This window comes from Balearica regulorum, chromosome 22 (assembly GCF_011004875.1).
Source record: "Balearica regulorum gibbericeps isolate bBalReg1 chromosome 22, bBalReg1.pri, whole genome shotgun sequence".
Lineage (NCBI taxonomy): Eukaryota > Metazoa > Chordata > Aves > Gruiformes > Gruidae > Balearica > Balearica regulorum.
In genome coordinates this window covers 3,534,477-3,551,968 of record NC_046205.1, presented here as the reverse complement: position 1 = coordinate 3,551,968, position 17,492 = coordinate 3,534,477, and the positions used below count along the sequence as shown (strand labels likewise).

General features: G+C 48.6%; 1 protein-coding gene across 1 annotated transcript in view; it reads right to left on the bottom strand.

Annotated features, from left to right (window-relative positions):
* CLIC4 (chloride intracellular channel 4) overlaps nucleotides 1-6,815 on the bottom strand; it is a 33,936-nt gene extending 27,121 nt beyond the window's left edge. The window contains exon 1 of the mRNA XM_075774037.1: nucleotides 6,519-6,815. Coding sequence (XP_075630152.1) covers nucleotides 6,519-6,590 — 72 coding nt within the window. The 5' untranslated portion in view covers nucleotides 6,591-6,815. The remainder of the gene's footprint in view (nucleotides 1-6,518) is intronic.
* Nucleotides 6,816-17,492: the final 10,677 nt, after the last annotated feature.

Sequence of the window (17,492 nt, the reverse complement as noted above, 5' to 3'; positions counted from 1 at the left end):
CAGAGTGAGTACCTAGTATCTATTTTAAGAGTGAAACTATATCATTCCAACGTGCAAGAAAACAAACTTGATTAGGACAATAAGTTGTTCATTATGGGTTATTTACAAAGAACTTTGAAGATAAAAAATCACATTAGATGGATAACAAGTACAGATGTAAACAAATTTTCCATGGACGGTCAACTTGCAACCAATCACCATCTTAAAGTTTGTTGCCTTAGACAAACTGTCTACACTGGCAGACAAAACTACCTTACTTGCCACCTTAGTTTCCCTCCTCCTGTCCAGTTAAGGTTTTATAGAATTGCACCACTCAGATGATTATCAGTTGCAGAGTAAAAGAGAACATCTACCAAAAAAAAGACAACAAATCTCATTACTGCCAAGCACAGTTATCCAGTCTTAAAAGTAGTGTTTGTGGATTTCCAAGTGGTACATCCAGCCCAGCCAGAACTTGGAAGTGATGTAGGCACTGTTACAAAAGTGTGTAGGCCTTGGGTTAGTCATATCACAATAAATGTCTCATTTAAAAGAGAATCTGAACATGCTCTGACTGGTGAGAAAATAACAACAGCCCAGGGCTTTTTTTGTCCCTTTTAACTAATGTACACTTTTAAAAAACAAAGTTGCAATCTCAGAGTACAAAAGTCATTTTCCAAAGTACACAGAATACTATTTAGCTAGAAGTTCAATGAATTCCCCAACTAGACTCTTCCAAACACAGGTTTTTGTAAGAGACAACACAGCCTTCAAAAATCTACAAGTTCAGCTACGGAACTGACTACTCGTCTGCTCACCCCATTCACATTAAGACAGACAGTAATACTCTTCAAATAAAGAACTCCCTCTTTTCTCACTGTTTCCTTCCACAAGATTATGTCAGGATAACCAGTGAAAGACTAGACAGTGACACTGAGTCACTTCAGGCTGTGAGGGTAATGATTACTAACTTCTTAGGATGCTAATACTGTCACAGTGCTGCCCACTGAAAGATTACCAGACCCTCCCACTCACTTCCCAAGAGTGAAACTGAGTTTACACAAACATTCCTCATATCTACATGGCATTTCTCAACAATCAATTATCTTTATGTGCAGACAAGACATATCTTTCAAGAGGATTCTCATTCTCTTCAAATATTTTCACAAGAACTTTGGTGTTAAGTACACTCTTCCCTGCTCCGTGAATTCCTTACTGCACACACACATAATCACAGTCTGACATACAAAAGGACCAGGAACAAGGTTCAGACCCTTGATGTGCATTTATCCTTGACTTTCCATAGGTTCCAGACCCTGAAGTGTGTCCCACAATATATGCTCTGATACACAGGCTGCTTTTTTGCTCTTCAAGCCTTCAATGCACAGCCTGAGACATTTCCCATCTGGGAAAACTGAGGACAGATTTGTCTTTTATAGTAGTTTCTATGGTCAAAGAATGCATCTATGGCATACAGCACTTGTGTACACCACGGAGCAAATGATGCAGAAGCATCGCTGCAGATGACCGTACAATCCCAGCTGGCAGGCTAGCGGGCTGTGAAGGGCAAGGAGTTGAAATTCAGGAACTTGGCCAGTTCTCGGACCACTTTATGGGGAAAGGAGGAAAAGTGCATGAGTGTTAGACATATTTCAATTGCAAAGTAAAACACAAGTTCTCTTGACAATCTAACTGCGCTGCCTAGACGTTAATCATTGGAAAGGGGAGGATAGGTGCCAGTGAACAAAACCATTACTGCTGAAGTGTATTCAGAAGCAATTTCTGAGAGAAGAAAAGCTAACCCATCTGTGTAATCTCTTTGAAAATGATTGCTAGGAGTTGTTAAGCTTACTTTCCAATGTTTTGCAAAAAAAGTAACATTTACACTTGAGACCTCCTCTGTATTTTTAAACAATATTGTATCAAGTGCACCAGTTTCTGTATTAGCAACCAGATTCAAATTAAAAAAACCAAGGAGGCTTCTAGCTGTGAGAACTTTCTGAAGCAGAATTTGAAGGAATATAGTTTGCTGGCCAAAGAAGGAAAGGGCCTGATTTATAACAACTAAGCACAGGATACGCCAAGATGGTTACACTTCAGTTTATAAAGGGATCTCTTACAATACTCCAGTATTTGCTCATAAGAAATAAGCCACACATGAAATAATTGCTATCTATACCAAACACGTGTCAACGGCGGACTGAGAAAGTTCTCAGGTGCTGAGGTTATTACATCAAAACCTCCAAAGGGTGATGTGGCACATAAGGAGACTTATCTAATAAGATTATCAACTGACAAGCTTGCCCCTGACAAGACTATCTCTGAGAAGCAATGTTGGAAGTCTCTAGTCATGTTATTTCCTTATAGCAATGTGGGGTTTTTTTACTGCTATATTGTAGTTACCAAAATAAAATTAAAAAATCCAACAATGACAAACAAGATCATGGGATTGGTTGTTATAAACCAATATACAGCAGCTATACTACTTCAGAATGATATGTCAGAGCTTACATAAGGATACAGGCAACAAGCAACCGTAAGACAAAGGCAGACCTGAACGTGTGCAATTCAGACAAACCACACTCCTCTCACCCAGCCCTGAGCTAATATCGAGTCTGCTACTAGAGATGCAGATGCACACAGCCCCTTCCTGCCACGGGCTCCAACATTTAACTGAACAAAATGGACCTAGATCCCGGAGAATAAACAGTTCACCTGCCAAATTTCTGTTTAATTCAGATACACAAAAATGTAGACAAGCTTCTGTTACAATCACTGGGAGTGTTTTAGAGTAGGGTATTTAATAAATGTGAAATCACAGGGGTTTTTTTTTTTCTACTGACAGCACAATTCACAGGTAAACAGATAGTAGACACTATCTGATTTCCAAAACAGGTGCCCAATTTCGCAATGACATCTTATTTGAAAGCTGCCAGAAATCCAAGGTCTAATTAATTTGCAAGTATACACATGTCACACAGTTGAAGAGGAGAGCACCTTCCTTAATGTTAACTACATCTACTATAACCCGTCTCATGCCAGCAGATACACAACTATGAATTTCTTGTTTGCTGAGTTTGTTTTTTTTCTTTAACATCAAACTAGTTGATCATGTGTGTCTTCACCTCGCTATTACAAGAAACATGCAATCAACAGCAGCCCTCTAGAATACCACGGGCTGAGCTTTGGGCAGCTTCCATCCTCGCCTTCTTTGCAGACTGTCTTCAAGAAACTGGACAAATAATTTTGTTAAGCTCTGTCCTGTGGTTTCCACAGATGAGTGGTTCTATTTGACCGAGTCAATCCACCACACTTTTTATTTACAATAAAAATCCACACACGATCAACTAAATTGCAGTTATTACAAGTGGCCTATACAAGTTGTATTTAGATCACAACGCTTGAGTTTCTGCGTGCATGTTCATCACAATGCAGTCTTCACTACTCTAAAATGCCACTAGGGCATATCAAAATACTCGTTAAACAATGGCAGTGGGCCTCCCTCATTAATAAAACATGCGAACATATGAGGAAACTAAACGAAATCAGATACATTGCTAGTTTCTCCTAATAAGCTCTCAGAGAAAAGACTTGAAAAATATTTACACTTAGTTTAAAAGAGACCACAGGCAGCCCACCAGCACTGTAATGAAAAAGCTGCTGAAGCTACTCATTATATGAGACCAAGAAACAGATTATTCACCTCAGTTCCAGCACTGTAACCCATTTTCTTACCTAAGTATTCTAATTCTGCCCATACATTATCACAGACTATGAAAATACAAGTTACAGCAGACAGATACACTGTCTTCTTGAAAAAATCAAAGCAATTTACTGGTGACAAACAGCCCTATATAGTTATTCATAACTGAAACCTAACCATGTATGCACTCCTCCCTATGCTGTGCCCATCCTAGTTTGTTACTGATCACAATTTAATAAGATTCAAATCCAACATTTTGGGCATGAAGCCAAACAGTTTCTCCTGCTTCACAGGTTTGTTTCTCAAGCTTTAATCCATACCTTTGTTTCATCTTAGTCTGGCTGCTACAATCCTTTGTATGCAGGTCATACAGTCACCGCCCTTCAGCCGCAGGCATTTGGCAGAGCTTTCTTTTTTGGTCAAGAAGTCTTTCCACTACCTCTACCTTAAGAGCTTCGCTAACTAACAGCGCACAGGTAGAACCAAGACCCCGCGTAATGTTTGAAACGTGATTAACTACATTGTGAAATCTTGTTCTAACATTCACTCAGGTAACTACGGACTTTTTCTAGATTGCACCCATAACCAGGTGAAAACTGTGCAACAGACAAAAGCAGAAACTGAGATTCCCTTTTACAGGGGGAAAAAGAAATTAATAAATCAAAATTAAGTACTCTTCTAGATAGACATGATTACTTTTCTTGAATAACCATAAATATTCTGCTCGCATTTTATGAAGTGACCATCTTAACGAGACAGGTAGCAAACAAGACTTCTATTACCTTTACAAAAACACTGTTCCAATACTACTTAACAGCTTCAATAAAGTGTGAGACAGGCAGCAACACTCAGGTGAAACAACTATTTTGGTCTGTCCTTCCTCTGCAGGATTTTACAGGGAAATAACCTTTACCTGAAGATCATAAAGGCAGACAAGAATAACTTCTTTTTTTAACCTGAACTCTATCTTAAAGGCAGACAGTATATAGCTTGCAGCAGTCATTCATAACACTGGGAAAAGGCTTCCTTGAGGGAGATACTACTCAGTGATAATCCCAAATATAGCCTTCTTAAATCCATGCCAATAAAGAAGTTTCAATTGAGAGGGACAGGAAAATTCCCTGCTTTTCCCCTTTCATCTAGTCTAACACCTTTATTTGTCTGATAGTGATTTAATCAGAATCAATACATCTTTATCACAACTAATTTTACACCCTCCATGCTACTCCTCATGCACAAAATATCCTCTTTAAACAGACCCACAAAGCTTACTTCCCCTGTCCCCAAATCCTTCTGCCATCAATCACTGCTCTAATTTGTTTAAAAATATTTAAAAAAAAAAAAAAAAAACAAACAGCCAATGAACTTTAGGACAGATGAAGATAAGCTGGCATGTTATCTTGAAGAAGTACTGCTATAAATAATTCAAAGTAACCTGTAACTTAATTGCTGTACTAGTAATTTCTAACCCCTACGCTAAGAACCTAAATATTCTGACTAAAACCAGGTCTGGAATCCTCCACTGCAATACTTTCCCTGGGTCCCGTTACTGCCTCTCGAGGCTACTAAAAAGTCCAAAATGGGGAAAATGCAATATTTTTATAGTATCATTTAATAAACAAAAATCTATATTTAATAGCTTATTTGCAAAGCTCTACCTAGTCTGCTGGAAATTTTCATGTTTGTCACCTTGGCTTTTATACTAAGCCAAGATCTCAGATGAAGGCTTTCCATTATTTTCTCTCTGCAATAAAAGAAACTTCATCTGAAGAATTAAAATACTTTGTTTCCACAGAGGCTTTCTTCAAAGTAAGTTTAAGGACAGAAAGAAAAGATTTGCACCATTTACTCTCTGCACTTTTGATATGAAGGAAAAGGAAGGTGCTGCATCACGAGAGCCCTGGAGGATGCAAAATATTGCATCATACTGCAATACGTGAATGCAAAACATGTGGAGATACCATACAGTATCTTTGCCAGATAAGGGCAGTACGACACATGCTCATTCTTCTAGTTAGGAAAAAAAAAAAAAAATAATGGTGATACTTTTACATGTTTGGTTTCTGCCACGACAGTAGACTTCTCAGGCAGGGGAATGAGTGAAAAGTAACTCGTATTTTTACTACTTTCACGCCACTCTTGGGCACACAAAGCAGAGAGCTGAATCGTGAGGGTGATGGTGCACAGAGCAAGTTACTCCTCTCTGCTACCGATGCCCTCAGTCCTGCTATGCACCAGCTGCACCATTTGCTCTCGGGAAAGAATTTTCCAGCAAACGCACGCAGCCACACTTTTCAAAAGTGACTTATTTGCGGTTCACATTATCACTCGCTCCATCTGTACACACTGACTCAGCCCCGGCTCCCCGCACTCCCTCCCCGACCGGGCACACACCCTCTTCTCCCCGCCGAAGGGCCCTTTTGTGCGCGGCAGCCCCGCACCGCGGCGAACGACGGGGCGTTGCCTGCAGCCCGGCCCGGAGCCGCCCGCCCTGAGGAGAGCCCGGCGCTCCCGCCGCCCCGGGAGGTTGGGAGGGGGCTGAAAGGGGTTCCCCGCGCCCAGCACGGCGGGGGGGGGAGCCCCGACAGTAGGCCGGGGGGGGGGTAAGGGGGGGACAGAAACGCCCCCCCCCTCCCTCAGTCCGCCGGGGAGGAGCGGTCCCGAGCAAGTTGCTGAGGGAAACTTGGAGCCCCCCGGGCGGCAGCGGGCGGGAAAACGGCGGTTGGGGGAGGGGGCGCCCAACGGTCGGAGAGGCGCGCTCTGAGGGGAGAGGCGCGCTCGGCGCCGAGACGGGACCGGACCGGACGGGACGGGACTCACCCCGCCGCCGCCTTACCTTGACGAAAAGCTCGATGACGGGCTCCTTATCGCCCTCCTTCAGCCCGTTCACCGGCACGGACAACGCCATGCTTCAGCCTTCGCCCACCGCTGCCAGCCGGGACGGTGACGCCACACCGTTCGCCTCGCCCGCCCTGCTCGCGACTGCGGCCGGCCCCGCCCCAGCGGCTCAGGCGCCCGCTGGGGCCGGGCGGGGGGCGGGGCCGGCGCCGAAGGGGCGGGGCCGGCGCTGAGGGGGGCAACGGTTTCCATGGCGGGGCCCGGGGCGCGGTGTCGCCTGAGGCGGGGGGGGGGGGTGGGGTGGGGTGGGGTGGTCCCGGCGGGCAGGGCCGGGGAACACCGCCGGGGCCGTGGAGGAGCACTCCCGCGGCGGCGGGGGACATCCCGGGGGGAGGGCGGCGGCGGCGGGAGCTGCCCGCTCCTGGTGCGGTGCCCGATGACCTAACGTCTGGGAGCGGCCTGCTTGGGCCCGGCCTTGGCGGAGGCCGCAGCCCTGTGGGCGCTGCGAGGCCCAGGGAGGGGGGTCGGGTGTGTGTGTCGTATGTGTCCCGTCCCCCTCCCCGCCATCGCCTCAGCCCCGGAGTTGCAGCCTGCCTCCATTGTGGGGAAAAGCTTCAAAACTCGAAACTTCCCCCTCATGGGGACCCACCACACCGCAGGCCTCTGGGCCAGAACAGCAGAAATAGCTGCTTTCCTGGCTGGGGGAAAATCTATTTTGGGAGGCAGGGAGGAGTGTTTCCAGCCTAGTTTTTCCCTCGCTATTAAGGTCAGGGACTGAGGAGCTGGACAGAAAAATGCACAGGAGAATTGGGTGAAACATGGGAATGAAATTAAACCGTTTGCCCTTTTCCCAGTCTTTTCACCAAAATAGCACAAGACAGCACACAGCATGCGATCACATTTTCCCCATGCGACTTCATGCCTGTGGAGTCCAAGCCGTTGTGAACAGAGCGGCTTTTATGCTTTGGCAGCACCCGCCCTTGCTCCCGGTCCTTCCGTTTTTCAGGAGCTCAGACTCTTTAATAGTCAGAGCCGCACCTGAACGTCTCGGCAGAGCCGTTCCCAAGGTAGGACGCACTGGGGCTGAGGGATACCCCGAGGTGGCATTGAATGACTTGGAGACTTGCAGACGTAGCTCTCCACCTCTTCTGCTTTAATGCTGTCTGTGACCCGGTGCTGGGATGAGCCTCCCTGTAATTTGTACCCAAATACATCCACGCAGCCAGAAATGGCTCCGGATGAAATGGTTACCAACGGAGCGTTCACTGGTAATAACAAAACCTTGTATCTCTCCAGGCATTTTACTGCCCTCAGTTCTGCATAACCGGATGTCTTTAAGCAAATTTCATCTTTGAATGTCCTTGAATTGTTCATCTAGAGCAGGAAAAACTGCTGTCAGCCCCTCTCCCGGTGCTGATAAGGCTGAGCAACCGACGTGACAAAGTCCTTTTCATTCCCATTCCTACAGTTTCTATACAGCCCTCCTCAGCTCAGTGGACTCTCTGGGAGTTGGTGGAAGATTGAGTTTTGTTTGTGTTACCGAGAGTCCAAAGAATCTCGCTGATTCATGGGTGGGACAGTCAAAATTGGACATCGGTGTGTCATTGCAACCAAATCTGGGAGCAAGGCAGGACCGTGTGGTTCAGCCCTGTCCAGGAACCACCCTTAGATTAATTGCAGCATGTACCACAAAGGACACCGTCATTAGGACGTGGGTGGGATAGATGGGAGGAAAAACATTTCCCTTAAATGGGATTCTTACACAGACCTTCCACGAGCATCAGCCTTCCTCTCTGTGCTTCACCATCATCCTCTGCCGAAAGTTTCAAAATCACAGGGTATTTTAAAACTTGAAATGCTTTCTAAGCCTCCCCAAAGCAAAGAACCACCTACTTTTGAAAAGGTGGTGTTTTTAATACAAAGAAATAGCTCTCCCACAGAGCCGCTAAAGGTGGGTGTAAAGCAACAAATTTGAGGTCTGTGAGGCGCTCTATCCTTTTTTGTTTTACCAGCTGTACAAAGGAGCTGCCGGGGCCATGTTTTCCTCACCACCACTGAATTTCTTCTCTAACAAAAGAGTTCGCATGCTGTTATATTGCAGAGCAGCTAATAGCTAGCTTATTTAATTTATATCCAGCTGCACCAGCCTTGTCTGTTGCTTAATATCTTTTCAGTTATTTTACTTTTAGATAACATTTTCCTGGTTTCCAGCTGCCTCCTACCAAACCCCTCATCTCATTCAAATGAAACCTTTCTCTAACGATGCTCAGAATGGTTTTGAATGTTGAAAGCTCTCGATTATTTCCTAGCTCTGTAATTGCTGCTTATGTTATTCTGGAAGAGGTTTTTTCCCAATAATACTTAGAATTAATTTGTCCAAGCTTTACAAAATAAATAACTAGTCCTCCTAACAATCCATAGGGAAGTGAGTATTACCCACCTTTTACAGCTGTGAGGAATGAGTCAGAAAAGTTAAGTGACTTATTCAAAGCTAAATTTGCACTGAGTCAGGGAGTCAGAACAAAGCGATTCTGGCCCCCCCACCTATGCTTAGATCAGTAGGTCACTCCCTCTGTATTATTTTATGCCATATTGAGACGGCTTATTTCCATTTGGCAGAGCAGCAAAACAGCATATTATTGTTTCACCTCTCTAGCACTTTTGGCCTTTATGCAGCAATTTTCCATCTCAAACTTTCCAAGTGCTTTTGAAATTGGAGGCATCAGGTGTTAAAGATATCAAAGCAAGCGCTCTCCTGCCCCAGCCCTTGCTGGGCATGTTCAGCCGGTGGAATTCCCTGCTGTGTTGACCCCAGGGTTCAAAAATGGCTCCTTATTTCTAAGGGGAGGTTTTCAGGCACTGGAGGAGCTCAGCACGCAGGTCGTGTTGCAGTTCAGCAGGACCGCATGAACATCCCTGGCTTTTAAGCTTAATTAAACTGCTTTGAGATGAAAGGGTGCTGAGGAAGGTTTGGAGAGCAGAATGCAGCTCACTGGACCATCCAGTGCCCACTGTAGCTGGAAGCAAGAGTCCGGCTGGGCAGTCGGGTTTGCTACAGCTCTTTAAAGCAATGGTGGATGAAGCTGTGAGCAGAACCTGCCCACGGACACCTATTAAAAGAAAAGCAGAAATGACACACCCTGGTTTAAAAATACCAGCATTCCCATTCCAATGCTAATTTGGGTTCCTGGGTTTGTCTGCAGGCTGGGATGCTGCAAAGTCCTTCCCTGGAGACTTGAAGTGGAAGAGCAGTGACCGCAGGCCTAGAGACTGCGTGTCCCAGATGCTCTGCTGTGATGGTGCCCCTTTAGCAGAGTAACCCCGTAAGCTCCAGGTTCCTGAAGCCTCCCTTCCAGACACCGAGCGAGATTGGATGGGCTCCATCCATCACCTGCCAGCTAGGATGGACTATATTTTTTATGCTGATATTGCTCATCCATATTTTATTACCCCTCTGTTGAGCAGTGTTTGTTTTTTTGAAGCTGATCTGAGGGTGTTAGCCCGCCAGATTTACAAAGAGTGCGGGGGAAATCAAACTTCTGCTTGTGTCAGACTGTTTGCAGTTTGCTGTATCTCCCAGCCAGCTGTCCCTAGATGGCTCATTTTCATCCAAGGCAGATGCCAAATTTTAGGATTAACCACAGGCTCACGGAGCTGGTCCCACAGGGCGCTGAAGTGAGCAGCTGAGGACATGCAGCACTGTGTGGAACCGGACCCAGAGTTAACATCTGACACTGGTAAAAAATACAGTGGAAAACAGCCCTCTGCTGTGGGATGAGGCAGAATTACAGGAGCAGAGGACACAGCCCGTATCATTATGTGGGAAGTTGACTTCATCCCACACTTTCTGGGTCGCTCCTTTTTTGCATGGTCCAAGTGAACACTGCCGCAAGCACAGAAGTTGGGGGACTGAATGTTTCTAGGAAATGTTAATCAAGAGCTTTTAGTGTCAGTAATTGCAGCTCGGAGTCATTTAACAATTGACGTACTTGCCATGCAATAGCATACTTTTTTTTTTTTTTTTTTTTTTTTTTTTTTTTACTGGCATATGGTCCTTACCCCAGGGAGCTGGATGGTAATTAATGCATTTTGTGGTTAAATGTTTGGACTCAGCATCTCATGGCGCCTGAGGAGAAGGGAGATAGACAAAGCAGGCATTGTCTGCAGGTTTCCCTGGGCTGCCTTAGGTCCCCTACATTGAGGCACGGTGGGGGCAGGTTTCCGGGAACGCTGACACAGGCAGAGTTTTCACCTCGCTTCCTTTAGCGTCGCTGAATACACTGGGAAAGTTAAACTGCTTGGCATCTCCCTGCTTGTGAAGGTGATATACAAGGAGGGGAAAAGGAAAGTTGGCTCTCCGGACCACACATACAACACAAGTAATTGAATGCCTGACTCTCCTCTTTCAGCGGGAGACCGTTGCCATGCCTCTTGTCGCCTCTCCATGTATTTCTCACTGCCCTACTTTTAAAACTCAGTTATCAGCCTTTTCTCTACTGTAAGCATCAGGAAACAAAGATTTCAGCTTCACTTTTTTGTAGAAAGGGATCTGGAAAGGACCGAGAGGCAAAATTTTAGCTTCATGAGCTAAGCATGAAGGGAGCTGGAGCTGAATCTGGGCACTGGGAAGCCTCTCGGGACACATCCCTACGGCGGCACTGCGCAGACACGTGCACAGGGTGCCTAGAGTTCCCTCAAGAAAAACCCCAAATCCATTGCAGTTCTGGTTTTAAAAGTTATTTGAGGAAAAAAAGGACACTGTTTTCTGTGCCTGCTTAAATAAAATCTATATTTCCCCACCCTTGTGTATAGAAGTTGCGTGAAAGTAAATAAATTAAGGTCATTGGCTGTTTTCTTTTAAGGTTAGTCTCTGGGTGATTCAAAGAGCTGGACTGATAACGTGATTTGGTTAAAGAAAAAAAAAACACTGCGCAGCCTGCTTCTCTCAAAAATACCAAGTTTGCTTGGCTTTGGTTGAGTAAGTGGTTACATCAGCCACACTATCCTGAAGCACGGCAATCAAATGCCATCACCTAGGTTTCCTGCTGAATTTCTATCATCTGAAAAGCCTGAAAGTCGCCGGTAGCTGGGGACTCCTCTAATGAACTCTTTCCATTATATCCCAGCAGTTCCCAGCTGGGTTTCAACACCACGGACTGGCTTCTGTCATGAAGCTTAAATGGAAGAAATGCTGTTTGATGTGGCTTTTTAATGGTCTGCAAGTTCTGTAAAAGACTCCGGGGGAAGATGTGGTGCCGAAAGCCAGCCCGCAGCACCAGCGGCCTCTCGTGTCCTGCGTGCTCATTGTGTGTGAGCAGAGGGTGGAAGCACCAGCCCCTTCCACACCTCCCATCAGCCCGCAGATGGCATCTGCAGAGGATCAGCCCAATTAAAGTAATGACACAGAGCCAGTGTATTTTCTCTGTGGGGTGCAAGCTAATATCAGAACACAAAAAAAACCCCAAACCTGATCCAGCACCAAAACCTCTTTATCCCCAGGCTTGCTTGATCCAAACCCATGCTATCAGAATACACACCTCATAAATGAGCTGTTGGAGCGAGTCCAGAGGAGGCCACAAAGCTGCTTGGAGGGCTGGAGCACCTCTGCTATGAGGACAGGCTGAGAGAGTTGGGGTTGTTCAGCCTGGAGAAAAGGTGGCTCCGGGGAGATCTAATTGCGTCTTACCAGTACCTGAAGGGGCTACAGGAAAGATGGTGAGGGACTGTTGACCAGGGAGTGTAGTGACAGGACAAGGGGTAATGGGTTTAAGCTGAAGGAAGGTCGATTTAGATTAGATGTTAGAAAGAAATTCTTTACTATTAGAGTGGTGAGGTACCGGAACAGGTTGCCCAGAGAGGTTGTGGAGGCCCCATCCCTGGAAGTGTTTAAAACCAGGCTGGATGAGGCTTTGGGCAACGTGGTCTAGTGGAGGGTGTCCCTGCCCGCAGCAGGGGGGTTGGAACTAGATGATCTTTGAGGTCCCTTCCAATCCAAACCATTCTATGATTCTATATAATCAATCCCAATTTATTGTGAGACTGTTGCCTTTAAAAATACAAACCAATTGTGTTGGTTTTGCGTGGCAAGGTTTTGGTAGCGGGGGGGGGCTACAGGGGTGGCTTCTCTGAGAAGCTGCTAGAAGCTTCCCCTGTGTCTGACAGAGCCAATGCCAGCCGGCTCCAAGACGGACCCGCCGCTGGCCAAGGCCAAGCCAATCAGCGCCTCTGTGATAACATATTTAAGAAGGAAAAAAACAGTTAGAGAGAGCTTTTGCAACAAGAGAGAGGAGTGAGAAGATGTAAGAACATCTGCAGACACCAAGGTCAGTGCAGAAGGAGGGGCAGGAGGTGCTCCAGGCGCCGGAGCAGAGATCCCCCTGCAGCCCCTGGTGAAGACCATGGTGAAGCAGGCTGTCCCCCTGCAGCCCATGGAGGAAGGATGAGGGGGTGTAGAGATTCCACCTGCAGCCCGTGGAGGACCCCACGCCTGAGCAGGTGGAGGTACCTGAAGGGGGCTCTGACCCCATGGGAAGCCCGCGCTGGAGCAAGCTCCTGGCAGGACCTGTGGCCCCATGGAGAGAGGAGCCCACGCCAGAGCAGGTTTGCTGGCAGGACTTGTGACCCCGTGGGGGACCCACGCTGGAGCAGTTTGCTCCTGAAGGTCTGCACCCCGTGGGAGAGACCCATGCTGGAGCAGTTCATGAAGGACTGTCTCCCGTGAGAGAGACTCCATGTTGGAGCAGGGGAACGATGAGAGGAGTCCTCCCCCTGAGGATGAAGAAGGGGCAGAAACACCGCGTGATGAACTGACCGTAACCCCCACTCCCCATCCCCCTGTGCCGCTGAGGGGGGTGGAGGTTGAAGCCGGGAGTGAAGTTGAGCCCGGGAAGATGGGAGGGGTGGGGGGAGGTGTTTTTAAGATTTGGTTTTATTTCTCATTCCTCTACTCTGTTTTGCTTAGTAATAAATAAGATGAATCCCCTCTCTAAGTTCGGTCTGTTTTGCTCGTGATGATAATTAGACAATGAGCTCTCCCTGTCCTTATCTCGACCCACAAGCTTTCTGTTATACCTTTTCTCCCCTGTCTAATGAAAGAGGGGAGTGATAGAGCGGCTCTGGTGGGCACCTGGCCCTCAGCCAGGGTCAACCCACCACACCACTCTACGTGTTTTCTTCTCAGTAAAGATACCACTGATGTTCTTTGCTCCCCAGCAAAGCTTCACATAGCGGAGAAACCCCTGAAGGAGCAAAGGGAGCTACTTTCAGCATACCAGCATCTGCCAAAAATGCACAGCACGTGAAGGTCTGCGGTGCAGCCCCGTTCCGGGGCTTCGAGACAGCAAGGGGAGGGAGAGGACAAAGCAAACAGCTCATTCGAGGCCCTGGGAAGGAACCCCAGCTTGTTTCACTGCAATATGTGTTAAGACTCAACTTGTACCCAGGGCTGAAATTTCTTTTTTTTCTGTATCTGCACACCTGGAATGAAACGTGCCCTGCACTCACCTGGAAGAGTCTTCTACTGACCCAGAAGTTCATGCTCCAAGCTGTAAACGTCAAGCCCCTGCTCCCAGGCCAAAGGTGCCAGCCCCAAAACGCGTGCCTGCCCTCAAACCTCCCTCAGTGGCCCGCGCACAGCCGCACTTACATCGGGGCTGCGGTTTCACCTTTAATACCTAACAGTTCCCTACCTCTTTCTCTCCCCTCTACTGTCCTATCTGTGCAGCTAAGATCTGAATTGTCAGGAGAGGAAACCCACTAGACAGCTACAGTCAGAAGGACTTTGGAAGAGCCATTGGGTGCAGACCAGTGGGACAAACTGCAGACAGAGACTGGTTACTGGATAGCAGAGACATAGAAATACTTTTTTCAGCAGTAATACAAGAAGACTTAAATGATAGCAGGTTGGGTACCAGAATGGGAGAGGCTTAGAAAGGAAAAGTGGAAGGCAGCTGGGTACAGGGCAGCATTGGCAGAGGAGCAAATTCTTCAGGGATCTAGACAGGCTGAAAGGGAGAGGAAGGCAGGGACAGGAAGGAGGCAGGCAGAGATCTGGAGAATCATGGCAGGAATGGGCCTGGACACACAACTCCCCACACCTGCTGGCACTGACAGGAGACCTTCACCGCCACGAGGCCTCTCCCTGCCTCCACCCCTTGCTCCTACGCAGTGACAGCTGCCCAGCCCTCACCCACCCAGGAGCAGGTGGAAGGTGCCTCGATTTTCCTCTCCCACCAGGCTTCCCAGAGAGGCACGGCAGCTCACACACACGTCTGACGGAGGCACCAAACTCCTAGCACTGCGTGCTGATGGTGCACGCTGTCGTTGAATGCTGGGAGGGATCCTACCTTGCCACAGGGTCTGGCTGTTCCTTGGGGGCAGCTGCATGTAACAGCCCCTTCATTTCTCTCCTAGGCCAGCTCCCAAGGACAGGCAAGCACAGGCAGCCCTGTTCCCAGCTAGAGCCCTTGGCACACCAGGACCATCCTCAGACCCAGTGACTACACGAAGAGCTGCCCTACCCTTCACCACCTGCAGCCCTTTTAAAAACTAGGCCCAAACCCATCCTTATCTGACACACCTGGGCTGCCCAGTCCCAGCACACACCTGTGAAGATTTGTTCCTTAATGCACAACAAAAATGCCAGCCATGGAGAAGAAGTTTCTAGAAAGAAACTTCCCTCAGTGGTCCTTGCACAGCCCTGCCAGCACTGGGGCTGCGGGCTCATCTACCCATCAAAAGGGGCCGAACTTCCCTACTGTCCCTCTCGACCAAAATCACCGTCCAGCCTCCAAACTGAAAACGTCCAGCCCCTGCTCCCAGGCCAAAGGTGCCAGCCCCAAAACGCGTGCCTGCCCTCAAACCTCCCTCAGCGGCCCTCACACAGCCCCACTTACATTGGGGCTGCGGGCTCGCCTAGCCGCGCAAGGGCTCAACACGGTGCCTCACGTCCCTCTTGCTCAAAATCTGCGTCCAGCCTCCAAACTCTAAATGTCCAGCCGTAGCTCCCAGGCCAAAGGTGCCAGCCCCAAAAGGAATGTGTGGTGGGTTCACCCTGGCTGAGGGCCAGGTGCCCACCAGAGCTGGTCTATCACTGCTCCTCCTCCACTAGACAGGAGAGAATGTGTAACGCAACACTTGTGGGTCGAGATAAGGACAGGGAGACATCACTCAGCAGTTATTGTCACGGGCAAAACAGCCTGAACTTAGAGAAAAATTCATCTAATTTATTACCAAGCAAAACAGAGTAGAGCAATGAGAAATAAAATAAAATCTTAAAACACCTCCCCTCCCCACCCCTCCCATCTTCCCGGGCTCAACTTCACTCCCAGCTTCAACCTTCTCCCCCCTCAGCGGCACAGGGGGAAGAGGAATGGGGGTTACAGTCAATTGATCGCACATTGTCTCTGCCGCTCCTTCCTCCTCAGGGGGAGGACTCTTCTCATCGTTCCCCTGCTCCAACATGGAGTCCCTCTCACGGGAGACAGTCCTTCCCGAACTTCTCCAACGTGAGTCCTTCCCATGGGCTACAGTCCTTCATGAACTGCTCCAGCGTGGGTCTCTCCCACGGGGTGCAGACCTTCAGGAGCAGACTGCTCCAGCGTGGGTCCCCCACGGGGTCACAAGTCCTGTCAGCCAACCTGCTCTGGTGTGGGCTCCTCTCTCCACGGGTCCACAGGTCCTGCCAGGAGCTTGCTCCAGCGCGGGCTTCCCACGGGGTCAGAGCCCCCTTCAGGTGTCTCCACCTGCTCAGGCGTGGGGTCCTCCACGGGCTGCAGGTGGAATCTCTACACCCCCTCATCCTCCCTCCATGGGCTGCAGGGGGACAGCCTGCTTCAGCATGGTCTTCACCACAGGCTGCAGGGGAATCTTGCTCCGGCACCTGGAGCACCTCCTGCCCCTCCTTCTTCACTGACCTTGGTGTCTGCAGATGTTCTTACATCTTCTCACTCATCTCTCTGGCTGCAAAAGCTCTCTCTAAATTGGTTTTTTCCCTTCGTAAATATGTTATCACAGAGGCGCTGATTGTCTCAGCCTTGGCCAGTGGCAGGTCCGTCTTGGAGCCGGCTGGCATTGGCTCTGTCAGACACAGGGGAAGCTTCTAGCAGCTTCTCAGAGAAGCCACCCCTGTAACCCCCCCCCCGCTCTGCTACCAAAAACCTTGCCACGCAAACCCAATACCTCAGACGTCCCGACATGCGCTAGACTGCAACGCCACGGGCCCAGGCAGGCACAGGATTGGGCTTACTTGGCAGACCCAGCGATGCTCCCATGCGCCAGAAGTAGCCCCCAAAACACCTCCAGCCTCCTTGGGGGGGCCATGCAGCCACAGCATCACCCCAGAGAGTGTCTAGAGGGCTCGACTCTTTGGTGCTGAGGGGGGTCCTGCTGCCCAGGGTTGGGGTAGGGCATGGGGGGAACACAGGGACCCACACGGAGGGGTAAAAACCAGATCCAGAACTGCATTAATTCAGTTTGGTTCAGACATGATTCATCACCGGCTACTCCATCCCCTTTCCAAGAAGTCCAGATCCTTGGTGAGCCCTGGCTGAGGGTCATCCCCCCACAGGACCAGCCCTCCTGGGGGAGATCGGGACCCACCACCTCCTGCTCCATCCCCGTGGACAGGGACCCACCACCGTGCTTTGGGGGCTGGCGACTGGGACCAGGGGCAGGGGGGTTAGTGAGGTGTCAAGCGAGAGGAGGATGGGGAAATGGAGTTGCCAAGGAAAGCAATGAATAGCAAAGCACTGACTTTTTTTTTTTTTTTTGTCTTTTTTTGTCAAGGCTGGAAAAAATGCAGGAGAGAAGGGTGGCAGTGAAGTGCCACAACATGGTCGAGCCAGGGGGCTGAGGTGTGGGGGGGATTGAACTCTGGACAAGCCAGGATTGCAAAGCAAAATGTGGATGTTCAGGTGTGCTGGATTCTGCACCTACAGGACATAGTGTCCCCAGGATTGTCTCAGAGGGGGTC